Source organism: Caenorhabditis remanei, chromosome IV, assembly GCF_010183535.1.
Source record: "Caenorhabditis remanei strain PX506 chromosome IV, whole genome shotgun sequence".
In the NCBI taxonomy this organism is placed as follows: domain Eukaryota; kingdom Metazoa; phylum Nematoda; class Chromadorea; order Rhabditida; family Rhabditidae; genus Caenorhabditis; species Caenorhabditis remanei.
This window is the reverse complement of record NC_071331.1, coordinates 24,275,728-24,302,962: the sequence shown is the minus strand read 5'-3', so window position 1 is coordinate 24,302,962 and position 27,235 is coordinate 24,275,728. Positions and strand designations below refer to the sequence as shown.

The following is a 27,235-nucleotide window of genomic DNA, read 5'->3' as shown; positions in this document are numbered from 1 at the left end:
AAAGTAAATTTTGAAGCACTGGAAAAGATGGTAAGAACTATTTAATATATTAATTTTATCCAAACAAAACTGTTTTCAGATGAGAGAGTACATTGCTAATCGTTCTGTGCAGCCATTGATTGCCTCGCAGCTCCGATTCAAGAGGGGACCAGGAATTTTGGACGACATTACCACCATTCACCAAAGAAAGCGTCTGAGACCTGTCACGGATAAGGGATTCTTCACTTCGGAGGGACGCTACGAACCATTTGGCTTTGATGATGAAAATACAAATCTCATTCACGATTACGAGTATTAACACAATTACGAGTATTAAAACAATTACGAGTATTAATAAATTTATTTTAAAATATAGTTTTCTTCAAATAAATTACAACTTTATAAAACTGTCTGCGTCTATCCAAGAATCAAATTCAGGACCATACCCATCCCATCGAACCTTGTGCTGACGTTTTCCTCTCCATCTGCGAGTTTCGAGAATTTCCTTGATTCTGTATACTGCATCATCTTTGTAGGTACATTTCGTCAACTCTCTAGTGTAAAATATGCCTTCAATTGCTTCGCCATTCGTATCTACCAAGTTATATGTAACAGCTGGATGCCCGGGAATAACTTTTTTCACAACATAAACTTCTGTTGTCCATCCTTGTTCATAGCCCTTGTCAAAGTGTCCTTTTTTCGCGGAAATTCGCACATGGTCTCCCAATTTGAATTTGATCTTGGCTGACCTAGATGTCGGCAAGTTTATCGGAAAATCTCCGTGTTTCACGTCATTGGGTTTCTTTCCGATCCCTCTATTGACGGAATTGTTAATTCCCGACACTACATTTTGTAAAACATTTATATAACGGTGGTTGTATTTTTCAGTCATATACTTTGCCAGTCTTGTTTTTAGAGTTCGATTAGCTCTCTCCACGACAGCACATTTCAAGTCACTTTTAGGACTGATTAAAGTAATGTAATGCTTCTCGAGTAGTGATTTGACTTCAGAGTTGTAAAATTCTTTACCATCGTCGCTAAAAATGTTGACTGGTGTAGTACCCATATCCTCAAACACTTGAGACAGTGCCACCGCCACATCCTTTCCCTTTTTTGACAATAAGGGTTTCACAAAAAGTCTTCTAGAATAAATGTCGATAGCAGTGAGAAGAAAAGTGGTTCCATCATTTTTTGCTTTATACTTTGACATGTCGGCCAAATCAATTTGAAGATCACTATAGAGTCCGGCTGCCCTTGTTTTTAATCGAGGAAAGCGCTTTCGTGTAGGTCGATGAAGGGTAAACGACTCCAAGTCTTCCAAAACTCGCTCCACATCTTCGTACTTTAGATTTTTGAATCGTGGTTTTAAAAATTTATGTATATTGGTGACAGATGAATATGCACAAGGGTTAGCTTCATTAGTGTAAGCATCTTTAATAGCAGCCTCCATAGAAAAATGACCAAATACAGAAAATGACTAGTTTTTATAGTTTCCAAAGCCTACAGTAAATGCGTGAACCAGCGGGTGCCGAGACACCAGAGCCGCGAATTGTCCTCCGTTTTCTAGGTACCACGTCAAAGTCGTCGTCAGAATTGGACCATTTTCGCTTTGTTAACATTCGAGGCGGCAACTTTTCAGGATTTGGAAGCTCTTCTTGTGAAAATACCTTCTGCTGATCCCTTTTGATAGCTTTTCTCTTCTTCTTTTTCTCTGCCTTTGCTAGTTTTTCCTTCTTTCCGCGTTTCTTCTTTTTGTTCAATTTTTTGTCAATTTCCTCAGTTTTGACAGACTTTTCTCTCTTGTGTAAAGGAGAAACACTAGAGTCTTCTTCCATTTTGATTGAACGTTTCAGTGTAGTTACTTTAGGCTTGACGCTTGGTTTGGTATCCGGCTCTTCCTTTTTTATGGTGCGTCTCCCTGCAGTTGCCAAGGGGTTAGGTTTAACATCCGTTTCTTCCTTTTTCACAATTGGTTTAATGTCCCTCTTAGAGTCGTTTTCCTCCCTTTTCACAATTGGTTCCTTCTTTACATTTCTCACGTCAGGCTTAAACATTTTCAATTTTGGAAAGAGTTCCCTATCTACATTGCTTCTCCCTCCTTCGTCTCTGACTCGATTTTTGAGATTTGCAACACGTTCCATTCTTGTTGGCACAGAGTATGGGGGTGCGCTGCGATATTTTCTTGCTATTCGAAACACTGGTCCTTGAGCTTTTGGATGAAACGTATTGTGTGGATCATTGTACGTGTTGTATTGAAAATTTGCAGCAGAGTTTGGATCCAAATACATTTCCGCTTTAGGTTTTACACTTCCATACAAATGTTCATCATTGGGTATATCAATTTTGTCAGGGTCCTCACTTTTAAGTTCCCTTTTCAGTGTATCTACATTTGGAATATCAAATTCACCAGGAAATAGTCTGTAAGGGTCATTGTTTCCGTCTTTATCGTCGTCCTCATCTGGTTGGCCAGAGGAAAGAGCGACGTCTCTCCTCTTTGTTTTCAATTGTTGTGAAAGATTTTCTCGCAATATTGAGGTAATTTCGTCGTTTATAATTGGCAAATCTCGGTGTCGTCGAATACGGTAGAGTAAATCTTGATAAAATCGGCACTTGTCATGGTCATCCAATTCGGGATCATTTAAAATCTTTTCCAAAAAACGTGTGGCAGCCTCGGTAGCAGACCCCTCTTCGTACGGAATCACATGATACTTTTTGACTAGTTTCATTGTCGCAACTTTGTAGCAACCAAAGCAGGAATAATGAATGAAGAAAGCTGCTCCTTCGTCAGCTTAAATAGTATTTTGCGAGCCTCTTCTACGCTGTTGGTACGTGAAAGTGTAGTCAATTGGGTATGAACAGGACGTAATACAGACACTTCCCGGGTACTCAGAGGAATATTCTTAGAGTGCAGTAAATTGTACACAATCTCTACCACAATGTTAATTTGTTTTGAATTAGCCTGACGAATAGCACTTTTGTTATGTTTCAAGACTTTATTCAAAAAATCAGAATGAACAATAAGTTGAGCGGCCATAACTAGAAGAATACGAAAAAAATATGTGCTTATATAGGAACATGCGCCACGGGGTATTCTGAAGAAAAGTCTGATAAAATACGCATACAATTGTGGGCAAGGGGATCATTATTGATTAACATTGCTTGGTATGGTTTCGACATTATATCTTGGTACGCTTGAAATGCACCTCTCCATTTGTCTCCAAATTGCTGAACTAGTAGATTTTTAACTTGGGCAGCATCTGATAAATTCCTCATCAAAATGAGATATGTGCTGTTACTCCTGGTCGTCGGAGGGAGAGTAAAAGCAGACTGAACCAGATTGAAGATTGCACAATTCAGATGATGGGCATAGACGCAAAACAAATCATTTAGCAAGTGCAAAGACTTTCTATCCCTGGCAAAAAAATTCATCAAGTCGTCGCAAACTACGATATTGTTCTGGAGTTTATGTTTTTTCAGCAATTCAACATCAGGCATCCCTTCTATTGCATGCAAATTTGGTAAATGACGAGGAATTCCAGGAGTATCCATCCCGTAAAACCAAAAAATGTTGTCGATTGGAACGTTAAATGTCGTGTCTGTATTTTCAATAATCTTCCGCAACAGGGTAGTTTTCCCTGATTGTGTAGCCCCAATTATTGTAGTTTGGGAAGGAAAACGAAAAGTAAAGCCAGGAACTGAAGATTTTGACATGTTTATGAAGGGAAATGAAAATTACAGAAATGTATTTATACTATTAATCGACTCGTGGCTTCTTTGCGATACAATTTTCTACGCTTCTTGACTTGCCAGGCCAATGTTTCACAGACAAAGACAATAATGGAAACTGCAATAACAATAATGACGTATATAACAAACTGATCAGTTTCTGAATCGGTGCCAATTGTAACTTCAATTTTCTCTGGTTTGTAAATGTAATCTGGAGCTGCAAAAATTGGTAGTCGCTTGAAATTTCGAGGGTCCACATTGGCCAATGTAGCGTTTTCTGTTGCAATCATTCCGTTTTCGTGAAGTACAGTCAAGATTCCATCCACCACATTAAAATCTCGTACATTATTCACTTTCCACATTGCCTTTGAAGAATTGACATTTCGATCGCTCTCGTTGTTGCACAATCAATGTTTTCAATCACAACACGAAAGCGCAATTAGTCATGTGAAGGAAAAGGAAGTCAATGACAAACCAAAAAATGACAAGCCAAGAAGGAATCCAAACCAGATGGGAACTACATTTCCATTCTCTAGTAGCAAATGCCTCCGAATATGAATATTCGGACCTCTCCCGGTGTACACTGCGGATTGTAGGCTGAAGAAGTGGAAATGTCTTGGATGAATTTTAAACATTCAACAGTGAGAAAATTAACAGTTGTTGCTTTTCACAATAATTTATTGCTAGTTAGAATCTGGTGAAGTGATGCAAATAAGACCGTTTTTCAAATTAAATTTATAAACATACAGAATGTATTTTAATTATAAATTTCAATATTTTTTAATAGTCCAAATCGAGTGGGTCACGTAAGGCGGAACGTGGGATTCTGAAGTCTGATGGACGGTCTCGCTGCTCTTGCGTATCTGGATAATAATCCGGATCGGTATCCTGGCTAAGGCATCTTCCTCCTACAGGTCCTCATCAGTCAAGACTTCTTCTGGATCCGGATTCTGAAAAATGAATTATTGATAGCTAAAGTTGTAAAATTGAATGAATATTATGGTGTATTCACTTATTCTTAATAAGTTTATATGGGGAGGGATGACTCAATGATAGTGATACTTATCAATTGAAAGTTGCGAAACAAAAAACAAGTACTGAATGATAGAAACTGAAAGTGTCTAAATGAAAAAAATCAGTGAGAGTGTTCAGCAATAAATTGGTCTTGTCAAAAAATTAATGAAAAAGAAAAAATAATATACCAAATTGAGAGTTTGTCCTCTGCTCGCAGCATCCATGAACATTTCAAGTGTTCTTTCTACCAATTCTGAGTTGAAGAGGTCTTCTTGATGTCCCTCGATGGCTGGGGTGACTTCAGGAGCTGAATCCAACAACTCATTTGGCGCAAAGGCATCGAATGAGTTTTGAGACTCCTCTTTGATTTGATTGGTGACGATGACCCTTGGAACTCGGGGATTTCATCTGAATTCCATCCGAGCAAAGAGCTCTTCTCTGGTGTATGGAATCGCCCTGACTGGGAAATTCTCAGAATCGACAGAATCCTCGGTTTTGACGAAGGTGGTAGTTGGAACGTGATTGAACAGCTTTTGAGCGGAGGACATGTCTGAAATAAAGGTCTTAGTTGGAATAACAGTGAACTTGAAAGACTTGAAGCGCAGAAAAAGAAATTGATTTAATTCCAGTCTTTAGTATGAGATTGAGATATTGTGCACCAAACTCTTGCAACTGAGTGCACCTATATGAAATATTTTCACGGGATTTACTTTGTCCATTATTACTAACATGAAAAAGTTTTTTTTTGAAGTCTAGTAAAATATTGTTATTCTTTTAATGGAACTGATTCAGAACTAACCTCCAACCTCCATTGTTCGAAACCGCCAGTGCAAAAAAAACATAAAATTAGAATTCAAAAATAATCATACATAATCGGGCGAAACGCATTCAGTAGTGTTTCTCAGAATGAAGAAATCGCCTCCTTGTTGTGTCTTATTTATTGTGCTTCCAAGCTCCGCCTTGTCGAGAAGAAGAAAACCGGTGTGGAAACGAGAGAGAAGAAGAAAACCGGTGCGGAAACATTGACAGCGCGCAATTTGAAAATTTGTCATGCGTTTCTCTTTCCTCATGCTCCCCTTCTCGCGTCTCTCCGTCATCTTCCACATTTGTTTTTATTTTATCCATCAAGTGTTGCTTCTCCTCATCCATATGTGTCAATTCCACGTTGCGAACTATGAAGAAGGTACCATCCAAAGTTTTTTGATGTATTTTTTTACTTTGTTGTAGCACTTATAATTTGGTACGCTTTTAGCATGTGTTGACGTATAATCTGGAGATGTCGCTTCAACATTCTATCCAGTGGGAATATCTTTGTTTTTCTCGGAAAAGTTTGTCGATTCAATAATATTCATCTGAAAAAACCTAGTGGAGAAAATGTCATAAATCATTGACATGTGCGTAGCGCTTTCTTTGCGCGCACTTAGGAGGGCGCCTGTAATGAGGGGTATCTATAGATGCGATCAGAGGTATGTGAAAACAGTATTCAAATAATTTTTTAAAAGGTGGAATTATTCTGGCAATATAACAAAAAGTGGAAAAGAAAGGAGTAATGCAATTGATTTGAACGCATTGAGTGTGGTTTCATTTAGGATTATTATAGGTATCTATTCAGATACCCATTTTTTTAACATAAAACTGTCCTTGTTCTGTAGAATAGTATGGAACAGTCTTTGCAAGGGGTTCGTTTTACTCACCACAGTTTAGGTAGACCGAACATTCGTCACCGCTCACCGCGGCAACTCATTTACCGGTCGGTGGTGTTGGAGTGTTGCTAGAGTTAGGGGTAAAGGGATATGAATGTGCCGTTTTTAGAGACTTGCAACATTACTATTTCATAGTACTTCACTTTTGTTCTATGACAGTTTTAGATCAACATTTGTTATTCCTTGACGACGGCTGATTCAAGTAAAAGTTATATTTTCATTCATTTACCATTCCCACAACTCGTCTGTGACTTTGATTTTTTATGTGGAGTTCGACATCTTGAAGGAAAAGTTGTTTGGAACGGGTTCCATTTCTAGTTTCTTGACGGAAAAATGAAGATTTCGCAGATTAGTCCCCTTTTCAATACCCTATTGAGGTGGGAGGAGGGAGGTGTCAATCATTGACATGTGCGTAGCGCTTTTTTGAGTACTAATGAGGGCGCCTGTAATGATATCTATAGATCTGATCTGAGATATGTGGAACATTTATTCAAATAATTCAAACGAACGGCATGATACTGTCAGTTTCCATATGCCTCTGATGTTAAAGATATATTTTTAGCCATTCAGCAGTTCTACAACACATTTACGTCTGTGACTTTGATTTTTTGATTTTTCATGTGGAGTTCAACATCTTACACCAATGCGATGCCTCTCCCACTTTTGTGTTTCCCATATCTCGTATTGAAAAATATTCTGCTGCAGATGAGTCCACATGACATGTAAGTTTGTATTTTTTAGCAGAAAAAATTTGATGTTTTTTGCAGGGTCGCATTATCATTTTGCTCAAAGAAAGCATCAGGCTATGTCAAAAGTGCAATAAGACGACAATACTCGTTGTCAATAGAGTTTGATAGCGATAATGAATTCGATATAACCATTTACCGCAACGCGTGTCCAGAAGTAAAGGGTATCATAAGCGTTGGTGCAATGAACGAAAGATCTAGAAAGAACAGTCTTTGTCGCTGATCGAATAACGTTCTGTTTGATGGATTTGAAATTGCAATTCAATTGATGGATTTGTGCTCTATCCAGAGTATTGGTAGACTGGATCTTAATCTTGAAAAACAAGAAGAAGTTGAATACGTTACCAAATGGTTATCCAACATATTCGTTGAGAAATGTTCAATCTCTACAAAGAATCCTGTCAAAAGTTTCAGTGTGACTCGATTTTTGGAGAGTGTTCAAGTCTCAAAAGCATTATCTGTAGACTTGGAGACTCTAGACGAGTTGGTTTATGAGAGGGTGTTTGATTTGGATGAAATCATCATACCAGGAACATTGAGGAATTTACTGGATATGAATTGTGCCAACATACATCTGTATGGGGTAATCTCAAATGAAGATATGAATCAGTTCTTGAGAGGATGGTATGATGGTTGCTTTGACAAATTACGTAGAATAGAGTTTTACGTCAATCTACGATGGCAAAAACTTTTGGATGGTATGTCAGTGTACGAAGATTGCGAGTGTAAGATTCCCATAAAGTATGAGTAGACAATCTCTAGAGTAACCGTTTACAATATTGCAGGCCACTATACCGAATGAAGACCATCTACATTGAAAACCGCAATGGGGTCAAAGCAAGTATTGAAAGAATAAAACAAGTGGAGGACATGTACATGTGTATGACAATCAGATGAAATTGTTAATTGATAGAGAAAAACGTCACCGGACACAAAAGTAGCTCTATGAGTAGATGTGCTCTAATACAGCACTCTTTGTATGTTTTCTCATTTGAATCTGCTTCCTCACTTGTCGCTTGTGCTGATTGAGTGTTTTCATAGTAAGAGAATATTTTTTATAACGAGAACTTTATTCACAGTGAATTATAAATGAGGTGCTGTTTGGCATGTCCGTTCGAAATTCAAATATGAATCATCTTGACGGCTTTGTACACATTGTATGCGCAGAATAGGTTCTAATTGATCTCAGAGAATTCATATTATTCTGTATACAGCAAAACGCTATATTTTTGGTGTATGAGATTTTTTATACACTTTTGGCTCCGCCCACTTTCTGATGTCAGCATTGTTTCCTGTAAAGTTGTGAAAAGCATCATTTTTGCTTTTTTCAACGATACAAATCGGTGACTGTTTTTATTGCTCTCATGGATTTTCTGAACCCAAGTCCTACTGTTTTCCCGACGGTTCAGCCTTTGCAAATTCCGCTTCCTCTCGACCAATATGCCCCTCCGCCAAGTCAATTTGCTTCTGAACATGACGGAGAATCGATTCCAGACTCACAAAAAGATTCAGGTAAGAACGATTCGTCAGTTGCTTTAAACTTATTGTCTTTTGCAGGGTCGATGGTAAAGAAGCTCTTCAAGAGTAGGAAACAACTGTTGGAAACGCCTGTCAAGAAAGTTCCCATCTCGAAAGCGCGGGCAACAAAACCAAAGAATATCACGAAGGAACAATTTGGAGAAATTAGCTTTAACGGTACTTGCTTTCTGTATGCAAAGTTTTTATTCATCTTGATATTTTAGATGCCCCACTCAGAGTTCTTAACAAGTCAAATGGGAAACTGGATGTAGCTGTGATGAAATGTTGTGCAGGAAAGTTGGTCTGGGCGTTTGAGGAAGGTCGAATGATTCTTAAAATGTGTAATCGATGTGTGGACCTCAATAGAGGATATGCAAGAATTTTGGATTGAATAAGTTTTTTTTTTTTTGCAATAAAGATTTTCATGGTCACGAACAGTCTTTTTCTTTTTTTTTTGACATTGAATGATTTGTCTTTTTTTTTTTCAACGTAAAGAGTTAGATTTTAATCTCGACCTCCGACACAAGAAACATTTAAAATCTTGTGTCGGCTCACGAACAGATTTATTTGACATTGAATGATTTGTCTTTTTTTTTTTCAACGTGAAGAGTTAGATTTTAATCTCGACCACCTACACGAGAATAATTTAAAAATCTTGTGTCGGTGCCCGTTCGTACATTTCTCTGCCGTCTCTCCTGTCTCTTCAATAATGTACAGTATCCCCGACTGGAAGGAACTTACCTGGGCATTATACCTACAATTGCACTCGGCCTAACAATTGGATTTCTAGGCCATGAGCATTATGAAGTGAAAATTTCAAAAATGCAAAAACTTTTTTCCTGAGGCGTAAAAAGTTTTCTTTTTCTGAAATTTCTAGCCAAAATCTAAAAATGTGGAAAATTTAAATAAATTGTGAAAAAATTTGAAATTTCATTCAAAAAATCATAATTAATAATCATAATTAATAATCATAATGACTTATCATAACTAATCATAACATATCATAACCGCGGAGATTGTAATCTCCGCTACGGGGTATCCCTCCATAGATCTTATCTCCGACACGGTGTATCCCTTCATTTTCGGAGATCTTATCTCATGATGACTCATGGTGGTGGAGAATTTTTGTCCCGAACACTACTGATAATTACCGAAGCTTCCATAGTTTCCATGTTAATAGTTCGACTGGTTGATGAATTGAGAACGACTCCTTTAAACTTTGTTACGATTTTTTCTTCACCAGTCTCCAAATGTTTCAACAAGTAAGAGTAGACTTTAGAAGCCATGCAAATTATCTTCTTCATTCGGTATCCTTTTGGAATTTCAGATTTCAGCTTGCCCAATCCATCTCCAATGAGTGCTTTTACTGGACTCGGATCCAAAATCTTCTTTTTGTATATCGCACTATCAGTGTCTGAAAAATAGTAAAATTTTAAAAAAAATTTTTTTTGTTTTACTCACCAACATATATCAAATTTTCAGATCCGACAGCCTCCATTGCCTGTAAGAGACGTAGACGTGCATACGAAGTGGTGTAAATTCCTTCAAAAATATATGTTTTAAATTTAATTGGTATTAACCTACCGATAACAATACTTGTAAATTCCTTTGTTTTCACAGACTCGGTTTTGGATGCCCTTGTTATCAAAGTTCTACCATCATCCCAATCTTTGATCCCCTTGACTTCATATCCTTGCTTACTCATGTACTCACTTTGGGAAACATGATCCAATGTTTCAAACAGTTTTGACTCTGTTCTGACTGGATTCTCTGCTAGCTTGCCTAAATAAAAATTGTATTTTAGTTTTTTTTTTTTTCAACGCACCCCAACATGTATTCAAAAACAATTTTGACATTTCTCTCATGTTGTCGGCCTTTTTGACATTTTCCATCACAAGGGTGACACCATCTCTTTGTGCAATCTCGTTGATATATGCCAGTTTTTCTTCATCAGTCATATCATCTCTAGGCCAACCCGATGATTCATGTTTCAATTGGATCATTGACTTTAAATAATTTACGAAATAGTCTGCAGTCTTCCATTTATCATCAGGCCACCACCAAATTTCGTGAAATTGAAGCAGCTGGTAGCCTAAATTTAAATCTCCCTTTTCATCTCCCCCTCACTCTCTCTCACCTCTCTCAATCGCCGCATTTAATTCGGCATGTGTCCACACACCAGTCAAGTATCGGTCGGACACTTTTGTATGGTCGCATGCAGTTTTTTGATTCTTTTCGATGCATGTTCTACAACTGGGAAATGTCAAAAATCCTGGTATTTTGTAAGGTAGCACTGTAATCTTGATATCAGGAGGTGCATATATTGAGCAAAAGTATAATCCTGAAATTTTTAAATTACCAATTTGATAATCAATGTTTGTTCACCTTTTTTATCGACACCTTTTCCTGGGATGATTGATGGGAAGTTTGTCTTGTAGACTATAGGTTGTCCTCTAGGGTACTGGAACATTATATTGACTGATGGATATAACGAGTTGAAGTCGTCATAACAAATTTCTTCGTCTTCTTCACACTCTACAATCATCTGATATGGTTGTGTACGTCCTCCAAACATTCCTTCGCGGGGTACAAGATGAGATGCATGTCGACACTGAAACATTTTGTTTAAAATTTGTAAATAAATAAAACTACCTTTTTGAAAAAATCACGCATTTCCGAGTCTTTTTTGAGCATTTCGTTGATCTCATGTTCCCACCAGCTAATCACATTGTACCCAGCTTCTTTAATTCGCTCTTCTCTCTTCATGGTTCTATCATAAATTGCCTTGTTTTCGACTCCTGGGTGATTGGGGTGTTCCAAGGTTGGGTTTGTACACATTGGACATCCGTGGTAAAAACATCCATAAATTTCATAGACCGTGTTTGATTTTTCCTCGTATCCATCTACGAAAAAACAGTCTCCATTTGACATTTTGATCATTTTCTCAGGGCCTCGTAATTTGTGATGGATTGTTACACCATCCTTCTTTTCCAACCACATTAATGTTTTGAGTGCAAAGACTGAATTGTTCCGTTCTGGCCATCCATTTTCAGAAATAATGCCCAAGTCTCCTCGTTGGAAATGTTCAAACTTTAGAATATGGTGCACATAACTGGCAATTGTACATGAATATATAATTGGATTCCAATTGTTGAACAGTCTTTTGCAAATCTAAAAAATAAAACATAGCAAACAAAAGAAAAGACAAATACCTTGATATATTCGGATAATCCAGTTGTCAATATTTCGACGTCACTTTGGCAATAAACCAAAATTTCCATGTCTGCATCAAACACATCATTTTGGTGATCCTCATACCACTTTTCAAATTCGATACGAGGTTCTGGTTTCATGTGGTCCGGATCGTAGAAAAGTTTGTCAGGAAGACGATCCAATACTTTGCCATAATTTTCCTTGTGATTGAAATAGTATGGGTAGTATCCTTTTTTCAGTTCGGTAATTCCAAAAGTTTTTGGCATCTTTGAAAGAGGCATAGGAATGAAACGAAAGGAGTCTCGAAACTTCAAACTGTTGTGAACCCTTGTCTTCTTAATATGAGTGGTAATGTTTGCCATGATGAGAGAAGTTCCATTTGAAACATAATCAGGTATGATGCCAAAACTTGTCATAATTCTCGACAAAACAAAATTGTGGTCATACCTGAAATTTATAAACTTTAAAAAGTTTTACAATTCACAAACCTTCCACCATTATGAGCAATCACATAGGCGTTGTCCAATTTTGTGTTGTGAAGTAAAAAATCGACAAAGTCTTCCAATGGATCTACGTGTTCAAAGTAGTGAAAGTGGCCAGTTTCACAATCGCATTCAATGCATTCTTCAACACACAAATTGCAACACATTTTGAAGCAAACAAGATTGACTTCATGGTTTGGTTGAGGTTTGGAGAAATCTAAAAGTTTTATGTATTTTTTTTTAATTTTCAAATAATAATACCTGGTCCATTGGCCGAGTTTACTACTATTGTTTCTACATCATAGCATAAGATTCTGTAGGATTTTTGAGCTTTCATCTTGCTTTCCTTGAATCTTTTTCTTGGAGGTTGGAAGCAACAATTGTGATAACGAGTTGCATCATACATTTCCTTACATTGCATGCATCTCGATCGTTTTTCACATTCGTGCACTTCGTCTTGTGAAACTTTATCTTTGCACACTCGAAAACCGCATTCCAGACATCTGAAATTGCTTTTTTTTTTACAAGTTTCAAAAAAGTCACACTTACGTATATCTCTTTTCACACATTGTCTTCTTTGCTCTGTAAGCATGTTCCAAATGGCCATTGTAACATTCTTCATTGGGAAAGTTTGAGTTGCACATTTCACAGTGAATTGTTTCGATTTGAGTATTATCGCATTCATAAAAACCACATTTTTCACATTTAGCATCACACACTTGGCTATGACCAGTTGACAATGTTTTTTGTTTACACTTGTGGCAATATCTGGAAAATTCATTAAATTTTTTTCAAATCATATACACTCACGTGGCTTTCATGTGCATAAACGACGGTTTGATAAAATCGTAGTGTCCAACTCCATCAATCTTTTTGAACGCAATTGTAACGAGTTTTGAAGCGTCAACGTTAAACTCTTTGATGATTTGGTAATATTTTTCGTAAGCAGGTCTACTGTAGACTTCGAATTTGTAGTCTGGATAGGTCATTGCAATTCTTTCCAAATCATCAATGTTGAAAACTTGTTGTTCCGCGGACAATCCAGACTTTTCCAAAATTTCATTTGCAGCTATCAGTTGAAGTTTTTCATTCTGATACTGGTACTGAAAAAAAAATACTTAAGAGTTGAATTTATTCCATACCTGCACACGTATCATTTTATCCCATTTAGAACGTTGTTCTGCATCTTTCTTTGATTCATAAAATGTCATTGCGAGTGCTACCGCTTTGGGAAGACATTTACCATCTCCAACCACATATGCAGGTATTTTCTTTTCTTCATCAAACATCTACAATTGAAAACTTGCGATAAATTGTATTTTTCAGCTTACTTTATTTCTACATCGACCTGCTCCTCCTTCAAAATTGTTGAATACATGCATATGAATTATGAAGGTGTCATCAATGTCTACTTCTGCTTTGGATTGAGTAATTCGCTCCAATTCCTCCATTAAAACTTGCCCGTTAAAGGTTTGGTAAGTTCTTTCATTAATCCAAAAACCTTCAGTCTTGTGAAATCCTTCATGAAAAAATCTGGAAAAAGAAACAATTTGTTTAATTTAAATAAAAAAAACATACCCAAAACTCATTTTCGATCTCTCCAAATTTCCTCCAGCTTTACCAATACAGTATCTGATAAACTGGTCAAATGTTCTTTCCATAAGCTCGGGACTATTTGTTTTTCCTTTGAATCGAAGTCGTGTTTCCGGAAGAGATACACGTTTTTCATTCCGATAAACAAATTTTGGTTCGTATTCAAAGTGAATGTGATTTTTCATTTCAATGATTTCTTCTTCTAAAAAAAAAAATTTTTTTTTTTTCAAATATAAAAAACTCACCACTCATAAATTGAGTACCATTCCTGTTTTCAAATTCTACAGCCACTTGATGTAATGGTTTGATGTTTTTTCTCCCAGAACCAGTTATAAGTTTTACTTTAGCGCAAACTTCTTCGATAGTCTCTTCAATAGCTGTAAAAACAAAATTGAATCCCATTATATGAAATGAACTAACCTCCAGGAGTATTCCATTTCTTCATTTCTGAGAAAACAGCGACGAAGCTGGTCTTATAAAGCTAGTGGGCGGAGCCTATTTTACCAAAATCTTTGGACTCTCTTTCTTAGAAACACTATTAGATGAAACAATGCCGCCTTGGTTGGCTTCCAAAATGTGATGGATCCAACCTATTTTTGGAATCAGGTTTTGAGTCGTCTGTTGTGAAATATTTTCGATGACATCATTCGGATTTTGGCTGCAATTAAACGGTAGCAACGAAGACAGCTCCGAAAACCGGTTTCAGATTTCATAATTTTAAGGGCGGAGCGTAGGGATAGGTATAAAACTAAGGAGTTTGTTTAAAAAAATCACAATGTGGTCTGATATCACAGCTTGTGCTCTGGTTAATGGAACCGGCATTTTGATTTATTCTTTATGTGATTCTTGTGCTAGCACTATTACTATTCGGAATCGTAAATATCGTTCAAAGTTCTGCAATTTGTGTGAAAAACGTACCTTTGCTCTGAAGTATCCTGCACATGCTCAAAAATTCCCGATTACGTTATACGGTTTGTTTGATAAACAAAAAAAAAACAACATATTTTTCTTTTAGAAGTGAAAACGACAAATGATGGAAAATTGGTAGAAGAAGGAGAAAGTAAATGGAAGAAAAGTAAACATAATAGTAATTAATTAGAAAAAAAAAACATGTAGTATTATTTCAGTGCTACCGTGTGTCCTCACCGGACGTGGCGCAAGTGTGACAGTTGCATTGGCACCCTGCTGCCGGCCATCAATCACCATCAGTAATGAGGTTCTTGAATACGATTTCTGTGTCGATTGTCAAAAACGAACAATCTTGGCTAAATTTCCTAAACCAATACCGGGAATGTCGGCCAATCATCAATCAACTTCCACTGAACAAAATAAATATTAATTTCTTTTTCATTTTTTTTTGTTATTAAAACTTTTGAAAATAAATTTTAATTAAAATTCAAAATACTGTGTTTTTTAAATTGAAAAGAGGGAGGGTGTGTCTAAGGAAAAGTTGATTTTTGAAAAATGTCAATGACCTATGGTGATGAAGAGAGCTTAGAGAAAACATAAGGTACATAATAGTCTGATTTTCCAAATTAGCTCATTCTTGTCATTATGCAGTCTAGCGAGCTGCGGTTTTTTTTTTCGCTCTCGATTTTTTTCCCTTTTTAAATCATATCTCTTATCCGGTATCACCGTATCAGTTATCACTTCATTACTAATCACTTTTTCAGAATATTGAGCAATGTAGTTTTTATAAACACTACAGCAATCACTGTATTATTATCAGTTATCACCTTATCAGTTATCACTTTATCACTAATCACTTTTTTCGAAATTTGAGCAATGTCGATCTGATAACCACTTTACGGTAATCAGCGTATCATAAGTTATCACCTTATCAGTTATCACTTTATCACTAATCACTTTTTTCGAAATTTGAGCAATGTAGTTTTGATAACCACTTTACGGTAATCAGCGTATCATAAGTTATCACCTTATCAGTTATCACTTTATCACTAATCACTTTTTTCGAAATTTGAGCAATGTAGTTTTGATAACCACTTTACCGTAATCACCGCATCAGTTATCATTTTATCAGTAATCACTTTATCAGTAATCACCTTATCATTTCATCAATTAACGCACCATTCTTTGATCCCTGAGCAATCTCATTTATGTATCATCACTCTTATCAGTATGTTTAAAATTTTTTTATCAGTTAATCACTGTCTGATATGATGGGATGATTAAGTATTCTCACAGATTCTGTTAGAGGGGATATGAAGTGCAGTGGGCGGGATTAGGCTGAGCTTTGCTAAGCCCCGCCCCCTGTGCTTTATTTCCCCTCTAACAGAATCTGTATACTACTAATATACTCCTTAAAAATTGGGTCTAAGACTCAGAACTATCGGAAAAAGTGGAAAAGAAAAAAGCAACAACTTTTTAATCATACTGATCCCGTGTCGGACGTCTTATCTAGGTATAATGATATATAAAAAGCGGTTTTTCAAAAAAAAATATTATTTTTTCCAGATTTTCAGATTCTCTGCGACCTCCTCGTCTCTCATACTATTTCTCATTTCTTATTTCTCCCTCACACCCTCCATAGCTACCTAATCTTCCCTGAATAGGTAGATTATTAGATTATCCCCCCTTCGGGGAAGAAATCTGGATGAATACCCCGACATTTACATTATTATTCATTTTTCTCATTGATTCTTCTTTTTTCCTCTATTCCCCGAAATGGAAGACACTGAAAACTCGTCGGAAGCCGAATCAATTGACCCGTTGCAGTTTGAGGTTAGACCACGCCCCTTTTCTGAAAATGGGCGTGGTCTAAGTTTTATGAGTTTAAGGTAGACGAGAGATACTTTGAGAATGCGGAGCTGGAGTCTTATGATGTCTACCCGACGGGATGGACCATTGCCAAGGAGGTTTTGGAGGACTTTTCGCAGTGAGTCTGAAAAAGTCTATAAATTCAGGTTTTTGAGAAAACTGAAAATATCATATTCAAAATCTCCATAATATTCTAAATGGGACATTTGCGAAAATTGTCGCTTACAAACTCTGGAGTATTTTCCATACTTGCAAACCTGATAAATATACCAAAATGTAGATCTCGACGAGTTCTATGTCCGTGTCCTACGACGGGCCGGATGGCTATTTGTTAATGTGCCGCGGGTCCGGGAAAAGTGCCAAAAAACGCGAAAATGGCCAAAAAAGCCATTCTAGTCCGGCCCGCGGCAAATTAACGAATAGCCATCCCGCCCGTATAGTATCAGTGATAAAGAACTTGCTGAGATCTACATTTTTGTATATTTTTCTGCTCATAATATTGCGCTTGAAGCGAGTTACGAGCCGGCCCGGGTCGGCCCGTTTCGGCCCGGTTTGCAAGTATGTTTTATTCGGAATCCTCGTTAAATTCTAATCCAAAAACCAATTTCTGACTGAAATTTATATAAAATTCTGGCAAAACATACAATTTCAGCTCGAAAATCAGAAACCGAAAAACTCAAATTTCAGCTGCGTTTTCAGCATTTTTAGTCGATTTTTTCCTATCTTCATGATTTTCGATTAAGAAATGACGGAAAATTGACAAAAATAACTCAAAAAATTGCATTTTTGAGTTGAAATTTCAAATTTCTGACTAAAATTTATTCAAAACTCTTCCGAAAACATACAAAACATACAATTTTAGCTAAAAATAAAAATGCCATGCATTTTCAGTCATTTTCTGGAGGAAAAATAGAAGAAATTGAGTTAGAAATCCTTCAAAATTCGAGTCAGAAGTATTTTTATTTTTAAGTATTTGAATTTTTCGCGAGTGTCCGCGATCAGCAGGAGGTAAAAACCAGACGCCTTGTTGACACCCTCCCTATGTTCGCGGACATTCGGTACTTTTCAGAAAATTCAAAAAAAAGTGTCTTCCAGCCGCCTCGTCTACTTCTACGTGCCCTTCAACTCCAAATTATTCTATTTCTGGTCCTTTCTGGTGTCGATCGGAGTACTGTACAATGCATTTGCAATGGTTATATTCATATTCGCCGACGTGAAATCTCAATACTTTTGGAATTGGGTATTCTGCAATATACTTTTCGATGTGGTGTTTGCAGTGGATATATTTGTGCAGTCCAGGCTGAGTTAGGTGGTTTTGCGTACCTTTGGAGCTACAGTAATCCAATTCCAGCTTATCTACACGAGGGTGAAGAGGTCAAAAACACACAGAAACTACGGAAAAATTATTTTCTGCAAAAACTGAAAGTGGCCAACGATATTCTCTGTTTATTACCATTAGACTTCCTCTTATTCTATGATGACTCGATTTCCCTGCTAAGAACGATAAGGATAATTAAAGGTATTCCTTCCATCCCCTACCTCCAACTACAGTAATCCTACAGTAATCCGTCTCATCGATTTCGTGCAACGTACCCAACAACGGACCACCTTTCCACGTCTATTCAAAATAGTGTTGTTGGCAGTGTCATGTATTGTTTTATTCCACTGGAATGCCTGTTTATACTTCCTTTTTTCGATTTACGAGGGTATTACAGAAGAGTCGCAGACAGAGTTCGGATTCTCGTATTATAAGGTGTTCGAGCCGGTTTTTCCGGTTTGTGAGGTAGGTAGAACGGGAAGGAGAGTCAGGAATCACACTGGGACGGTACTGGGACGGTCGATGGGCGGAGACGTTTGGCGAGCTTTCATCTGCTGGAATTCATGTGGTGTTTCAGGAATGTGAAGCTTTAGGAGACCGTGCGACGGTCGGGGGATGATGGTTAGAGAGAGAGAGAGAGAGTGAGACGTCGGCGCGAAGATCTGGAAGAATACTGTTAGGATATTGGAATTGGGAGCGTGGGAGTTGGCTCTCCGGTCCTGGACAGACACAAAGTCCGGTGGTATTTTGAAATACCTAAGGGATTACGGTATCCCTTATATTGTCAACCGGGAACTGCTGAACTCCGATCCACCCTGATTTGAGCACGGTACGCGGCACATTTACAAATAGTCAATTGATCCGGACTATCCCAAAGACATAGAACTCCCCGGGATCTGCATTTTCGTATATTTTTCAGCTCAATATATTAAATTTTAAGCGAGTTATTCGTTTTGCAAGTATGAATTATACAAAACGAGCACTCACCAAGGACACTGACAAAATTGTCAGTGTACTTTTTGTCAGTGTACAACATTTGACTGGTCAAAAACTTAAAAAGCAGCCCAACCTCCAACTTTGTAGTACCGATTAAGCGAAACGGTTTTTTTTTGAAAAAATAAAACAAAATCTGAATAGAGTGTCAGTTTTCAGGCCAGAATGTCGAAAAATTGCCTTAAAAGCCCAAAAACTACTCAAAAATCTAAATTGCAGGCCTACTACGGCAACGATTGTTGGTATAATGAAGACATAGATCACACACTGGATTTAGACGATGTTCGAGATTCTTATAAAATGGATTTAGTGAATTATTGGAAGAATAAGTGAGTTTTGAACGAATGTCCGCTATCAGAAGGAGGGGAGCGTGGACATTGAGGCATTGAGCGCTCCCACTCATTTTCCCCATTCGTTTTCAGACACTACCGCTGGTCGACAGGAAACTTCAGTCGGGAGTATAGTATGTCTGTGTATTGGTCAGCACTGACTATCACAACGTGCGGACAACAACCATGGCCATCGACAAGTTCTCAAAATTCACTGGAGATCTGTGATACACTGATAGGAGTGTTGGTGTTCGCCACGATTATTGGAAGTTAGTTAGATTATTCATTGAAATTATCAAAAAGTTGTCAACTACAAAGTTGTAGGAAATTTAAACTTCCGCATTTTGTTAGTTGACAACTTTTTGATAGCTGTGAAGCGTCTGGAGATATAGCGAGAGAAACATCTTGCTGTCTGCATCTCTCTAGAAACTTTAGAGCCGCATATCTCCTCAGCGTTCAGCGCTATCAAAAAGTTGTCAACTACAAAAATAATCAACTTAAAATTCTGCACATTTTTGTAGTTGACCATTTTTTGGTAGCTCCGCCCCCCTTTCAAGATAACCACCATATTCCCTCCAGGCGTCGGTTCCGTGGTCACCCAAATGAGTCAAACCGTCAATGAATTCCGTCAAATGATGGATGGTATCAAGTTTTATATGAAATACAGGTGCGCTCTATTGTACTTCAAAATATGTCTTTAAATTATTGCAGAGAAGTGAACTCGGCTATCCAGGAGAGAGCATTGGGTTGTTTTATGTATCTGATGGCGCATAATCAGTTGGATGATGAGGAGGTAAGGAAATATTTGGGAATTTGGTAATTGGCAATGCCATCCCAAAGAAATTCTATGCGGAAAGTGCCAATTTTTTCCTTCTCGCCCATTCCCGGGAATGTCCACGATCAGAGGGAGGGCGTCAATTGTCTTTCCCCTCCTTCTGATCGCGGACATTCCCGTAAAATGTTTTTCGCGGGGTCTAATTCATCTTTTCAAAAATATTTTATAGGAAATCCAAATATCTATAAGATGGCGGTGTTTTTAGTACAAATTTCAGAAAAATCGGTTGAAAGTGGGCGGAGTTACAAAAGTTTGAAAAAAACTTTTTTGAATTTTTTTGAAAACTGACAATTTTCAAACTTTTGTAATTTTTTGAGTTTTTGTGCTATTAAGATGAATTTAGTTGCATTTTGAAGACAATTTCTTAAATATTTAGAAAATTAAACAATTGTTAAAAAATAGTAGAATTAGTGGATTTATGGGGGGGTCTAAAGATGCAAACAATTTCAACTTATTTTCTTGGAGCTAGAGGGGTTCCAGCACATCTTTGTAAACAATTTTTATTTTAATATCGGGTAAAAGCCCCTTTTCGCAATCAGAAGGAGGGCGTGGTTGCTTCTCTGCATTTGATTCCCAGAAATTGCCTTTTTTATAAATCTCCCTAAATTGCAGTGTATCTTGTCCCTCCTCCCACCACGTCTCCAAGCCAACATCGCGGCGAATCTCCACATGGAAACCCTCCAAAAAGTGGAGATATTCGCAATGTGTGACTCCAGATTCATGCATGAAGTGGTCCTTCTGGTAAAGCAACAAGTCTTCTCCCCGAATGACTATCTGTGTCGGAAAAATGAAAAAGCGAAGGAGATGTTTATAATCAAACAGGGTAAACTTCGAGTGATAGATGATGACACTGGCAAAGAATTGCATGAACTCAATGAGGGAGCAACATTCGGAGAGTTGTCTATCGTTCATGTCAAGGGAAATCTACTTGGAACAAGACGGTGTGTTTCCTTGCAATCCGTCGGCTATTCGGATGTTTATGTGTTGTATCGCGATGATGTATCACGGCTATTGTTGGAGTTCCCACAGGAGTATCGCACTGTTATAGCGAATGGTGAGTTTAAAGTTCTTGTTTTTTGGGAAAACTGAAACTTACATAGTAGGAATTTCCATAAAATTTTGATTTGGATAGAATAGCGAATTTTTTGGAAAAGTTGATTTTGACGCCACTAGCGACATCAGAGGGAGGGGGAAAGCATACTTGGGCCGAAACGGGCCGACACGGGCGTAACTTGCTTCAAACTCAATATTATGAGCTGATAAATATACAAAAATGTGGATCTCGACGAGTACTATGTCCGTGACCCACTACGGACCGGACGGCTATTTGTTAATGTGCCGCGGGCCGGGAAAAAGTGTCAAAAGTCGCGAAAATGGCCAAAAAAGTCATTCTAGCCTGGACCACGGCACATTAACGAATAGCTATCCGACCAGTAGTAGGTCACGGACATAGAACTCGTCGAGATCTACATTTTGGTATATTTTTCACTGTTGTTGCCCTCCCTCTGATTGCGGACAAAGGGTCGTAAGTGGGTTTTTACATTGGAATTTCGACATAAGACACAAGTTTCATAGCCTAACCGCATACCGAACTCGGGTCTCCCGCCCTACACTTAATAAAATTCTAGAAAATTTACTTTTAAATACGTTCAGCAACATTTTCCGTCAATGTCCGCGATCAGAAGAAGCTTTTCCCAAATTTCAACTTTTAGGAATGTGTAACTCCTCTCAAATCTTAGCTAGCAAAACGGGATTTAGCTTGAAATGTTTGTTGTGAGCCGTTATATTCTTATACTAAAAATAATCGCGACTGAAAACTGACCAGAGCGCGTCACCCCGAAAAAGGCGCACTCTTCAAAATGCAGCTAAATTCATTTTGATAGCATAAAAACTCAAAAAATTACAAAAAATTGAAAAAATTTCAAAGAAAAAATTTTCAAACTTTTGTAACTCCGCCCATTTTCAACCGATTTTTCTGAATTTTGTACTAAAAACACCGACATCTTATAAATATTGGGATTTCCCATGAAAAATTTTTGAAAAGAAGAATTAGACCCCTCCAAAGACATTTTACGGGAATATCCGCGATCAGAAGGAGGGGAAAGACCTGGCGCCTAGTTGATCCCCTCCCTTTGATCGCGGGCATTGGGATATATTTCAAAATTGCTTTTTGGTTTCCGGTTTAGAATTCGACCGGGATTCTGAACTATATAATTTTTACACGACTGGCTGAGATGGTGCTCATCAACCACGCTTGTTGCCTCCCTCTGATCGCGGTCATTGACATTTTTCCGTCTTTTTGTATAGATTTTCATTAGGATTCTGAATTTGGCTATGTTACCAAAATTCCATATACATATTTTCTACAAGCAATTTTTGTTTTGGTAGACTGTTACACTATTTGCAATAGAAAAAAGAAGACATCAATTTCCTGCACGGACCTGTTTTTCGAAATTCTGACTTTACTACCAAGTTACTTTACTGTTCCGGAACCATCTCACAATTTGTTGTATTTTTTCTTAAAATTTCATTTTTGATTGATGACTTCTTCCTTTTTCCAGCCCGCAACATGCTACACTCGAGAGGACTTCTGGAAACGACAGAGCTCGGTGAGATGTGCGATCCGGAGGATCATGAGGAGGCGGAGGATATGATTGTGAGTGTTAAACTACTTAATTACGTAATTGACACTGTTGAAAATGTTTTTCTTTAGAAAAATTCTAAGCAACTTGCATTCTAGACGGTCGCAATTTCTGTTCTCCTTGAACATTTGTGTTGTAGTCCTCTCGGACAAGATTTTTTTCAATTCAAATCGGGTGTACTGTAGGAAGATTGAAGAGATGCGGTGGCTGGGGTGATGTTTTTTTTTGTTTTTTTCTGTGAGGAAACAATGAAATGTTGTCCGAGAGGACTACACGGCCGTGCGGATACGAAAGCAATTTTTAGCATATGCGTATGTATAAAATGGAATTCAGCGGTGGTAACAGTATCTTACCGCTATTTAAAAAAATGATGGAATTTTGAGTATCTCTAATATAATTTTAGCATCCTAACTATGATCACAAATCTCATGTACCATTTTCAGCTCGAAGAAATGTCGGTGGTGGAACAACTGACTCGTCTCACTGGAATCATAGATGATTTGAATGCCAATTTGAGTGAGATGATTGTCTCGTTTTCGGTGGGTAATTAGAGAGAAGGTTTTTGATGTGTATCACATAAAATCACTGATTAGATATCAAAGTACTTTGGGTGGTTGAAGAGAAGATATAAATTAGGAAGTGGTCAATGTAACTTTGAAATGTAAAGACAGAAAGTACAAGTTACCTCATCTACGATCAGAATTGAGCGGAAATGGCAGAAAGCGGAATTCCGCTCAGCCCTGACTATGATTAAGTCAAAAACTTTGTTGTAAAGTAGGTATAGCTGAGAACCATAAAGATTCTAAATAATGTACACTGGCAAAGTTACACCGACAATTTTGTCATTGTATGGTCAGTGCTCGTTTTGCATTTTTATTCGCGTAACTCGCTTAAAACTCAATATTATGAGCTGAAAAATATACCAAAATGTAGATCTCGGGGAGTTCTATGTCTGTGTCATACTAAGCGACGGATAGCTATAGCCAAAAGAAGCGGAAATTGCCAAAAAAATCATTCTAGCCCGATTTTGACATCTTAGCTACACTGACAAACTTTGTCTCACACTGACAATTTCACTGAAAATGGCCGTGGGGACAATTTTTTATCGGCGTTTTATATCCAAAATGTTCGCTTCTTTAAACGGCCATGTAGAGGGCCAGTAGTGCCTAATCCGCGGCCTTGGCGGTCTTGGAAGCCGCCGAGGGGAAAATTTTAGACGGTGCACATAAATTTTGTGTTGCTATGCTAGAAAGCTTAGAATCGAAGAAACCGAAGAAGAACTCGCCGAGATCTACATTTTCGTATATTTTTAAGCGCATATGATTGCTTTTTTGGCGAGTTACACGCCGTCCCGGTTTGCAAATACGGTATAATTTGAGAAAAGTCCCATTGTGAAAGGAGGAATTTGGAAGCTGAGGAAATGAGGAATCTGATACATGATATTTTATCTCAAAGTAAACTGACAAGTAAATCAAGACTGTCAAAATGGTCGATTCCTCGGCCTTTTCGACAGTCGAGAGATGGCCTCGGCCTCAGCGGTCCTGGATGCCTTGCTGACAAGTTTAGACGATGCAATGTGATAAATTTTGTACTGCTGGAAAGCTTAGAATCTGAAAAACCTTGAAAATGTATCAAAATACGAATCGGATAAATATTGGCGAAGCTCCTGCTAACTGAAAGTGCAAGATCAAAAGTACACTGACAAAGTACACTGACAAATTACACTGACTCTTACAGTGACAACATGTTTTTCCCCAATTATCTTTTTGCGCCGCACTTCCTCAATTACTGCCTATTTTCAGCACTCATGCATCTACTATAAACAAAAAATGACCTGTCTCGAGAACACCTTCAACCAGCACCGTCAATCCATTCGTCGTGATTTCCGCAGGCGTCTTATCTAGTGGAACAACCATCTATACATCACTTTTTTGTTTCCTCTTTTTTGGAACACAAAAACCTGTTCCCCCTTTTTTAACACAGGTGATAAAATGTTTACAGTAATATACTAACCCCCATCACTATTTTTGGGTTCCTTATTTCATTTTTTACAAGCTCCGCCCCTTTTAGTGTTTTCTGGTGTCCTCCTCAATAATACAGGCCCCGCCTCCTTGCGGTGGTGGTCACCTATTTAATTTGTACGCGCTTATCTTTTTTCCGAAAAGTGTCTCTTCCGATTCAAAGTTTTTCATTCGATGATGATGATACTATCAAGTCTGCTGATTGTTTTATCTCTTTCCGGTAAGTTTTTTCGCCTTTTTTTGCAGGAAAATGAATAGTTTTTTTTAGGTCAAATAGGGCAAATTTTGCTTCTGAATCCAAAATTATCGTTAAATTCTATTCCAGACACCATTAGAAAAGATTTTGCCAATGTCCGCGACCGGAGGGAGGGGAAAGACCTGGTCTTTCCCCTCCCACTGATCGCGGACATTCACAAAACGTGATGCTAGAGGGGTCAAACTTCAGTTTTCAAAAAAATGCATAATGCTATCGTAATCAGAATTTTATAAGGATTCTGAATATGTAACTTTTGATTTAAAAATAAGTGTTTTTGGCGGGAAAAAATCGGTAAAAAGTGTAAAAATCACATTTTTCGGTGTCAGGTCTTTCCCCCTCCCTGTGACCGCGGACATTCCAGTAAAATGTCGCTAGAGTTATACTATCCGAATCAAAATTTTATGGGGATTCCGAATATGTTAGTTTCAGTTTGAAAAATTAAAATTTTTGGCGGGAAAAACTAGGTCAAAAGTAAGAAAAATAACAAATTTAGGGCGAATTTTGCTTTCGAATCGGAAACTCTGGAAAATCTATATAAATTCTTGTTTTTTTTGAACTGCAACTCACATATTTCAAATTCCCATAAAATTTCGAATAAGATAGCATAACGAATTTATTTTAAAAGTTATGTTTAAACCCCGCTGACATTGACGAAATCGCTCAGAAATCGCTCAGAAATTGAGTTTTGGGAAAATTTTTTTGATTTCCGGGGTTAGAATTCGATAAGGATTCTTAATTTTTTCAGCGCCTACTCTCTGCAAACCAGCCACTATCATCTCGGGCTTTGGTGTGGATGAGATGATGAAAGAAGCCCAAAAACAGCAAGAACAAGTCAAGACTGTCGACAGCTCTCAGGAAGTGGGCGGAGTCGTAGACGGGAGTACCGAGGATTCTGCATCTTCGGAGGTACATACAACGCTATCACCACCTGGTACTATTCATGTGGGACCGGATACTATTGTGAAGAATGGAAGAGAGCATATTCATGATCCAGAGCACGGGAATGATGACGTCATCATAGATCATAAAATGCAAAAAGTGCAAATGTTCGGAGGAGAAGATGTGGAGATCGGTGGGAATTCTGAAATGCCGAAAAGTGACCACGTCCACCATCATAAGCAGCCATACAACCCGGATGCTGTAATGGAGAAGCAAGAATTCAAGAAAGGATGGGCACCCACTGAAATCCTATGGTCACCGAGTATCATGGCGAATGGGTATAATGGTGGAGTGAGACGACCCGACTATAGACATTTTGTCGCCGCGCAACGACATTAATTATATATATCTGCAAGAATCTTCGATAGTGCAATTTGTTTTTTGAAGTTCAATAAATGATTTTTTTATTTGCTTATTTTTTAAACTTTTCTCACATGAGTATGCTCCATATTTCAAGGATCACACCAGTTTTTGAATTTCTGAAAAATCTTCATTTTCCACAAAGTTATGACGATTTGAAGTTGGTGGCCTAGAACACCAAAACTCGTCCCCCGCTACAACTCTCTTCAGAATCCATATTTTTGAATTTTAACACTTGCTATGTGATTGGCTAACAATTTGCAACAATCTTACCAACGTGGCCTAGTTTTTCAAAATGTTGGTTTTCTAGGCCACCAACTTCCCCTCGTTATAACTTCGCCTGAAACAGTCCGTTTTTAAAAATTTCAAGTGCGCTCGACTCGGTGAAACTTGCTCTATGTAACATAGTCTAATTTTCCAAATTTTGGTCCCACCACGAAAAAAAAATACTACAGTAACCTGTCATAGCCGATTTCGCTGCAAGACCCAACTTACTCAAAACCTAGGCATGATTATACTCATTCGAAGCGTCTCAACACGCTGATTTCAATTTTTTTATTGGCTAAAATTCTGCAGTAAAAAATCATTTAAAAATTGAAAAAAATTTCAATTTTTCCATTTGTCTCCCAAAACAAGAGCCTGCCTGACACACACTTCCACCACCACTACTAAATTGCTCTCACTCTAATTGCCTGAAATTATGTGCCGCCTGTATGTACATGCTCCATTGCTCCCTTTTGTGTCATCTTTCCCCCTCCCTCGGACTCCTTTACTGATATATGCTATATGA

At 37.7% G+C, this 27,235-nt stretch overlaps 8 protein-coding genes across 8 annotated transcripts; 5 read left to right on the top strand and 3 right to left on the bottom strand.

The window, feature by feature from the left end:
- Nucleotides 1-1,463: 1,463 nt before the first annotated feature.
- GCK72_016066 (uncharacterized protein) lies at nt 1,464-2,705 on the bottom strand (the record flags this gene model as incomplete). Its single annotated transcript, XM_053731300.1, has 1 exon — nt 1,464-2,705. The coding sequence occupies one exon, from the start codon at nt 2,703-2,705 to the stop codon at nt 1,464-1,466; it is 1,242 nt and encodes a 413-aa protein (XP_053586072.1).
- Nucleotides 2,706-3,725: 1,020 nt separating this feature from the next.
- Nucleotides 3,726-4,067, bottom strand: GCK72_016065 (uncharacterized protein; the record flags this gene model as incomplete). Its single annotated transcript, XM_053731299.1, has 1 exon — nt 3,726-4,067. One exon carries the CDS (start codon nt 4,065-4,067, stop codon nt 3,726-3,728), a length of 342 nt encoding a protein of 113 aa, XP_053586071.1.
- A 2,973-nt stretch (nt 4,068-7,040) lies between these two features.
- Nucleotides 7,041-8,065, top strand: GCK72_016064 (uncharacterized protein; the record flags this gene model as incomplete). Its single annotated transcript, XM_053731298.1, has 4 exons — nt 7,041-7,144; nt 7,190-7,325; nt 7,458-7,909; nt 7,954-8,065. 4 exons carry the CDS (start codon nt 7,041-7,043, stop codon nt 8,063-8,065), a joined length of 804 nt encoding a protein of 267 aa, XP_053586070.1.
- A 467-nt stretch (nt 8,066-8,532) lies between these two features.
- GCK72_016063 (uncharacterized protein) lies at nt 8,533-9,077 on the top strand (the record flags this gene model as incomplete). Its single annotated transcript, XM_053731297.1, has 3 exons — nt 8,533-8,680; nt 8,726-8,863; nt 8,911-9,077. 3 exons carry the CDS (start codon nt 8,533-8,535, stop codon nt 9,075-9,077), a joined length of 453 nt encoding a protein of 150 aa, XP_053586069.1.
- A 715-nt stretch (nt 9,078-9,792) lies between these two features.
- GCK72_016062 (uncharacterized protein) lies at nt 9,793-14,419 on the bottom strand (the record flags this gene model as incomplete). The annotated part of the gene is made up of 16 exons (XM_053731296.1): nt 9,793-10,100; nt 10,148-10,228; nt 10,271-10,468; nt 10,512-10,778; nt 10,824-11,027; nt 11,072-11,297; nt 11,899-12,307; nt 12,388-12,598; nt 12,643-12,884; nt 12,931-13,149; nt 13,192-13,478; nt 13,524-13,670; nt 13,713-13,914; nt 13,960-14,176; nt 14,220-14,351; nt 14,395-14,419. 16 exons carry the CDS (start codon nt 14,417-14,419, stop codon nt 9,793-9,795), a joined length of 3,375 nt encoding a protein of 1,124 aa, XP_053586068.1.
- A 330-nt stretch (nt 14,420-14,749) lies between these two features.
- GCK72_016061 (uncharacterized protein) lies at nt 14,750-15,313 on the top strand (the record flags this gene model as incomplete). Its single annotated transcript, XM_053731295.1, has 3 exons — nt 14,750-14,945; nt 14,990-15,049; nt 15,102-15,313. 3 exons carry the CDS (start codon nt 14,750-14,752, stop codon nt 15,311-15,313), a joined length of 468 nt encoding a protein of 155 aa, XP_053586067.1.
- A 1,346-nt stretch (nt 15,314-16,659) lies between these two features.
- GCK72_016060 (uncharacterized protein) lies at nt 16,660-23,420 on the top strand (the record flags this gene model as incomplete). The annotated part of the gene is made up of 11 exons (XM_053731294.1): nt 16,660-16,716; nt 16,773-16,870; nt 17,848-17,992; nt 18,272-18,535; nt 19,283-19,392; nt 19,486-19,661; nt 19,972-20,059; nt 20,104-20,185; nt 20,840-21,281; nt 22,789-22,883; nt 23,313-23,420. 11 exons carry the CDS (start codon nt 16,660-16,662, stop codon nt 23,418-23,420), a joined length of 1,665 nt encoding a protein of 554 aa, XP_053586066.1.
- A 2,524-nt stretch (nt 23,421-25,944) lies between these two features.
- GCK72_016059 (uncharacterized protein) lies at nt 25,945-26,424 on the top strand (the record flags this gene model as incomplete). The annotated part of the gene is made up of 1 exon (XM_003093563.2): nt 25,945-26,424. One exon carries the CDS (start codon nt 25,945-25,947, stop codon nt 26,422-26,424), a length of 480 nt encoding a protein of 159 aa, XP_003093611.2.
- Nucleotides 26,425-27,235: the final 811 nt, after the last annotated feature.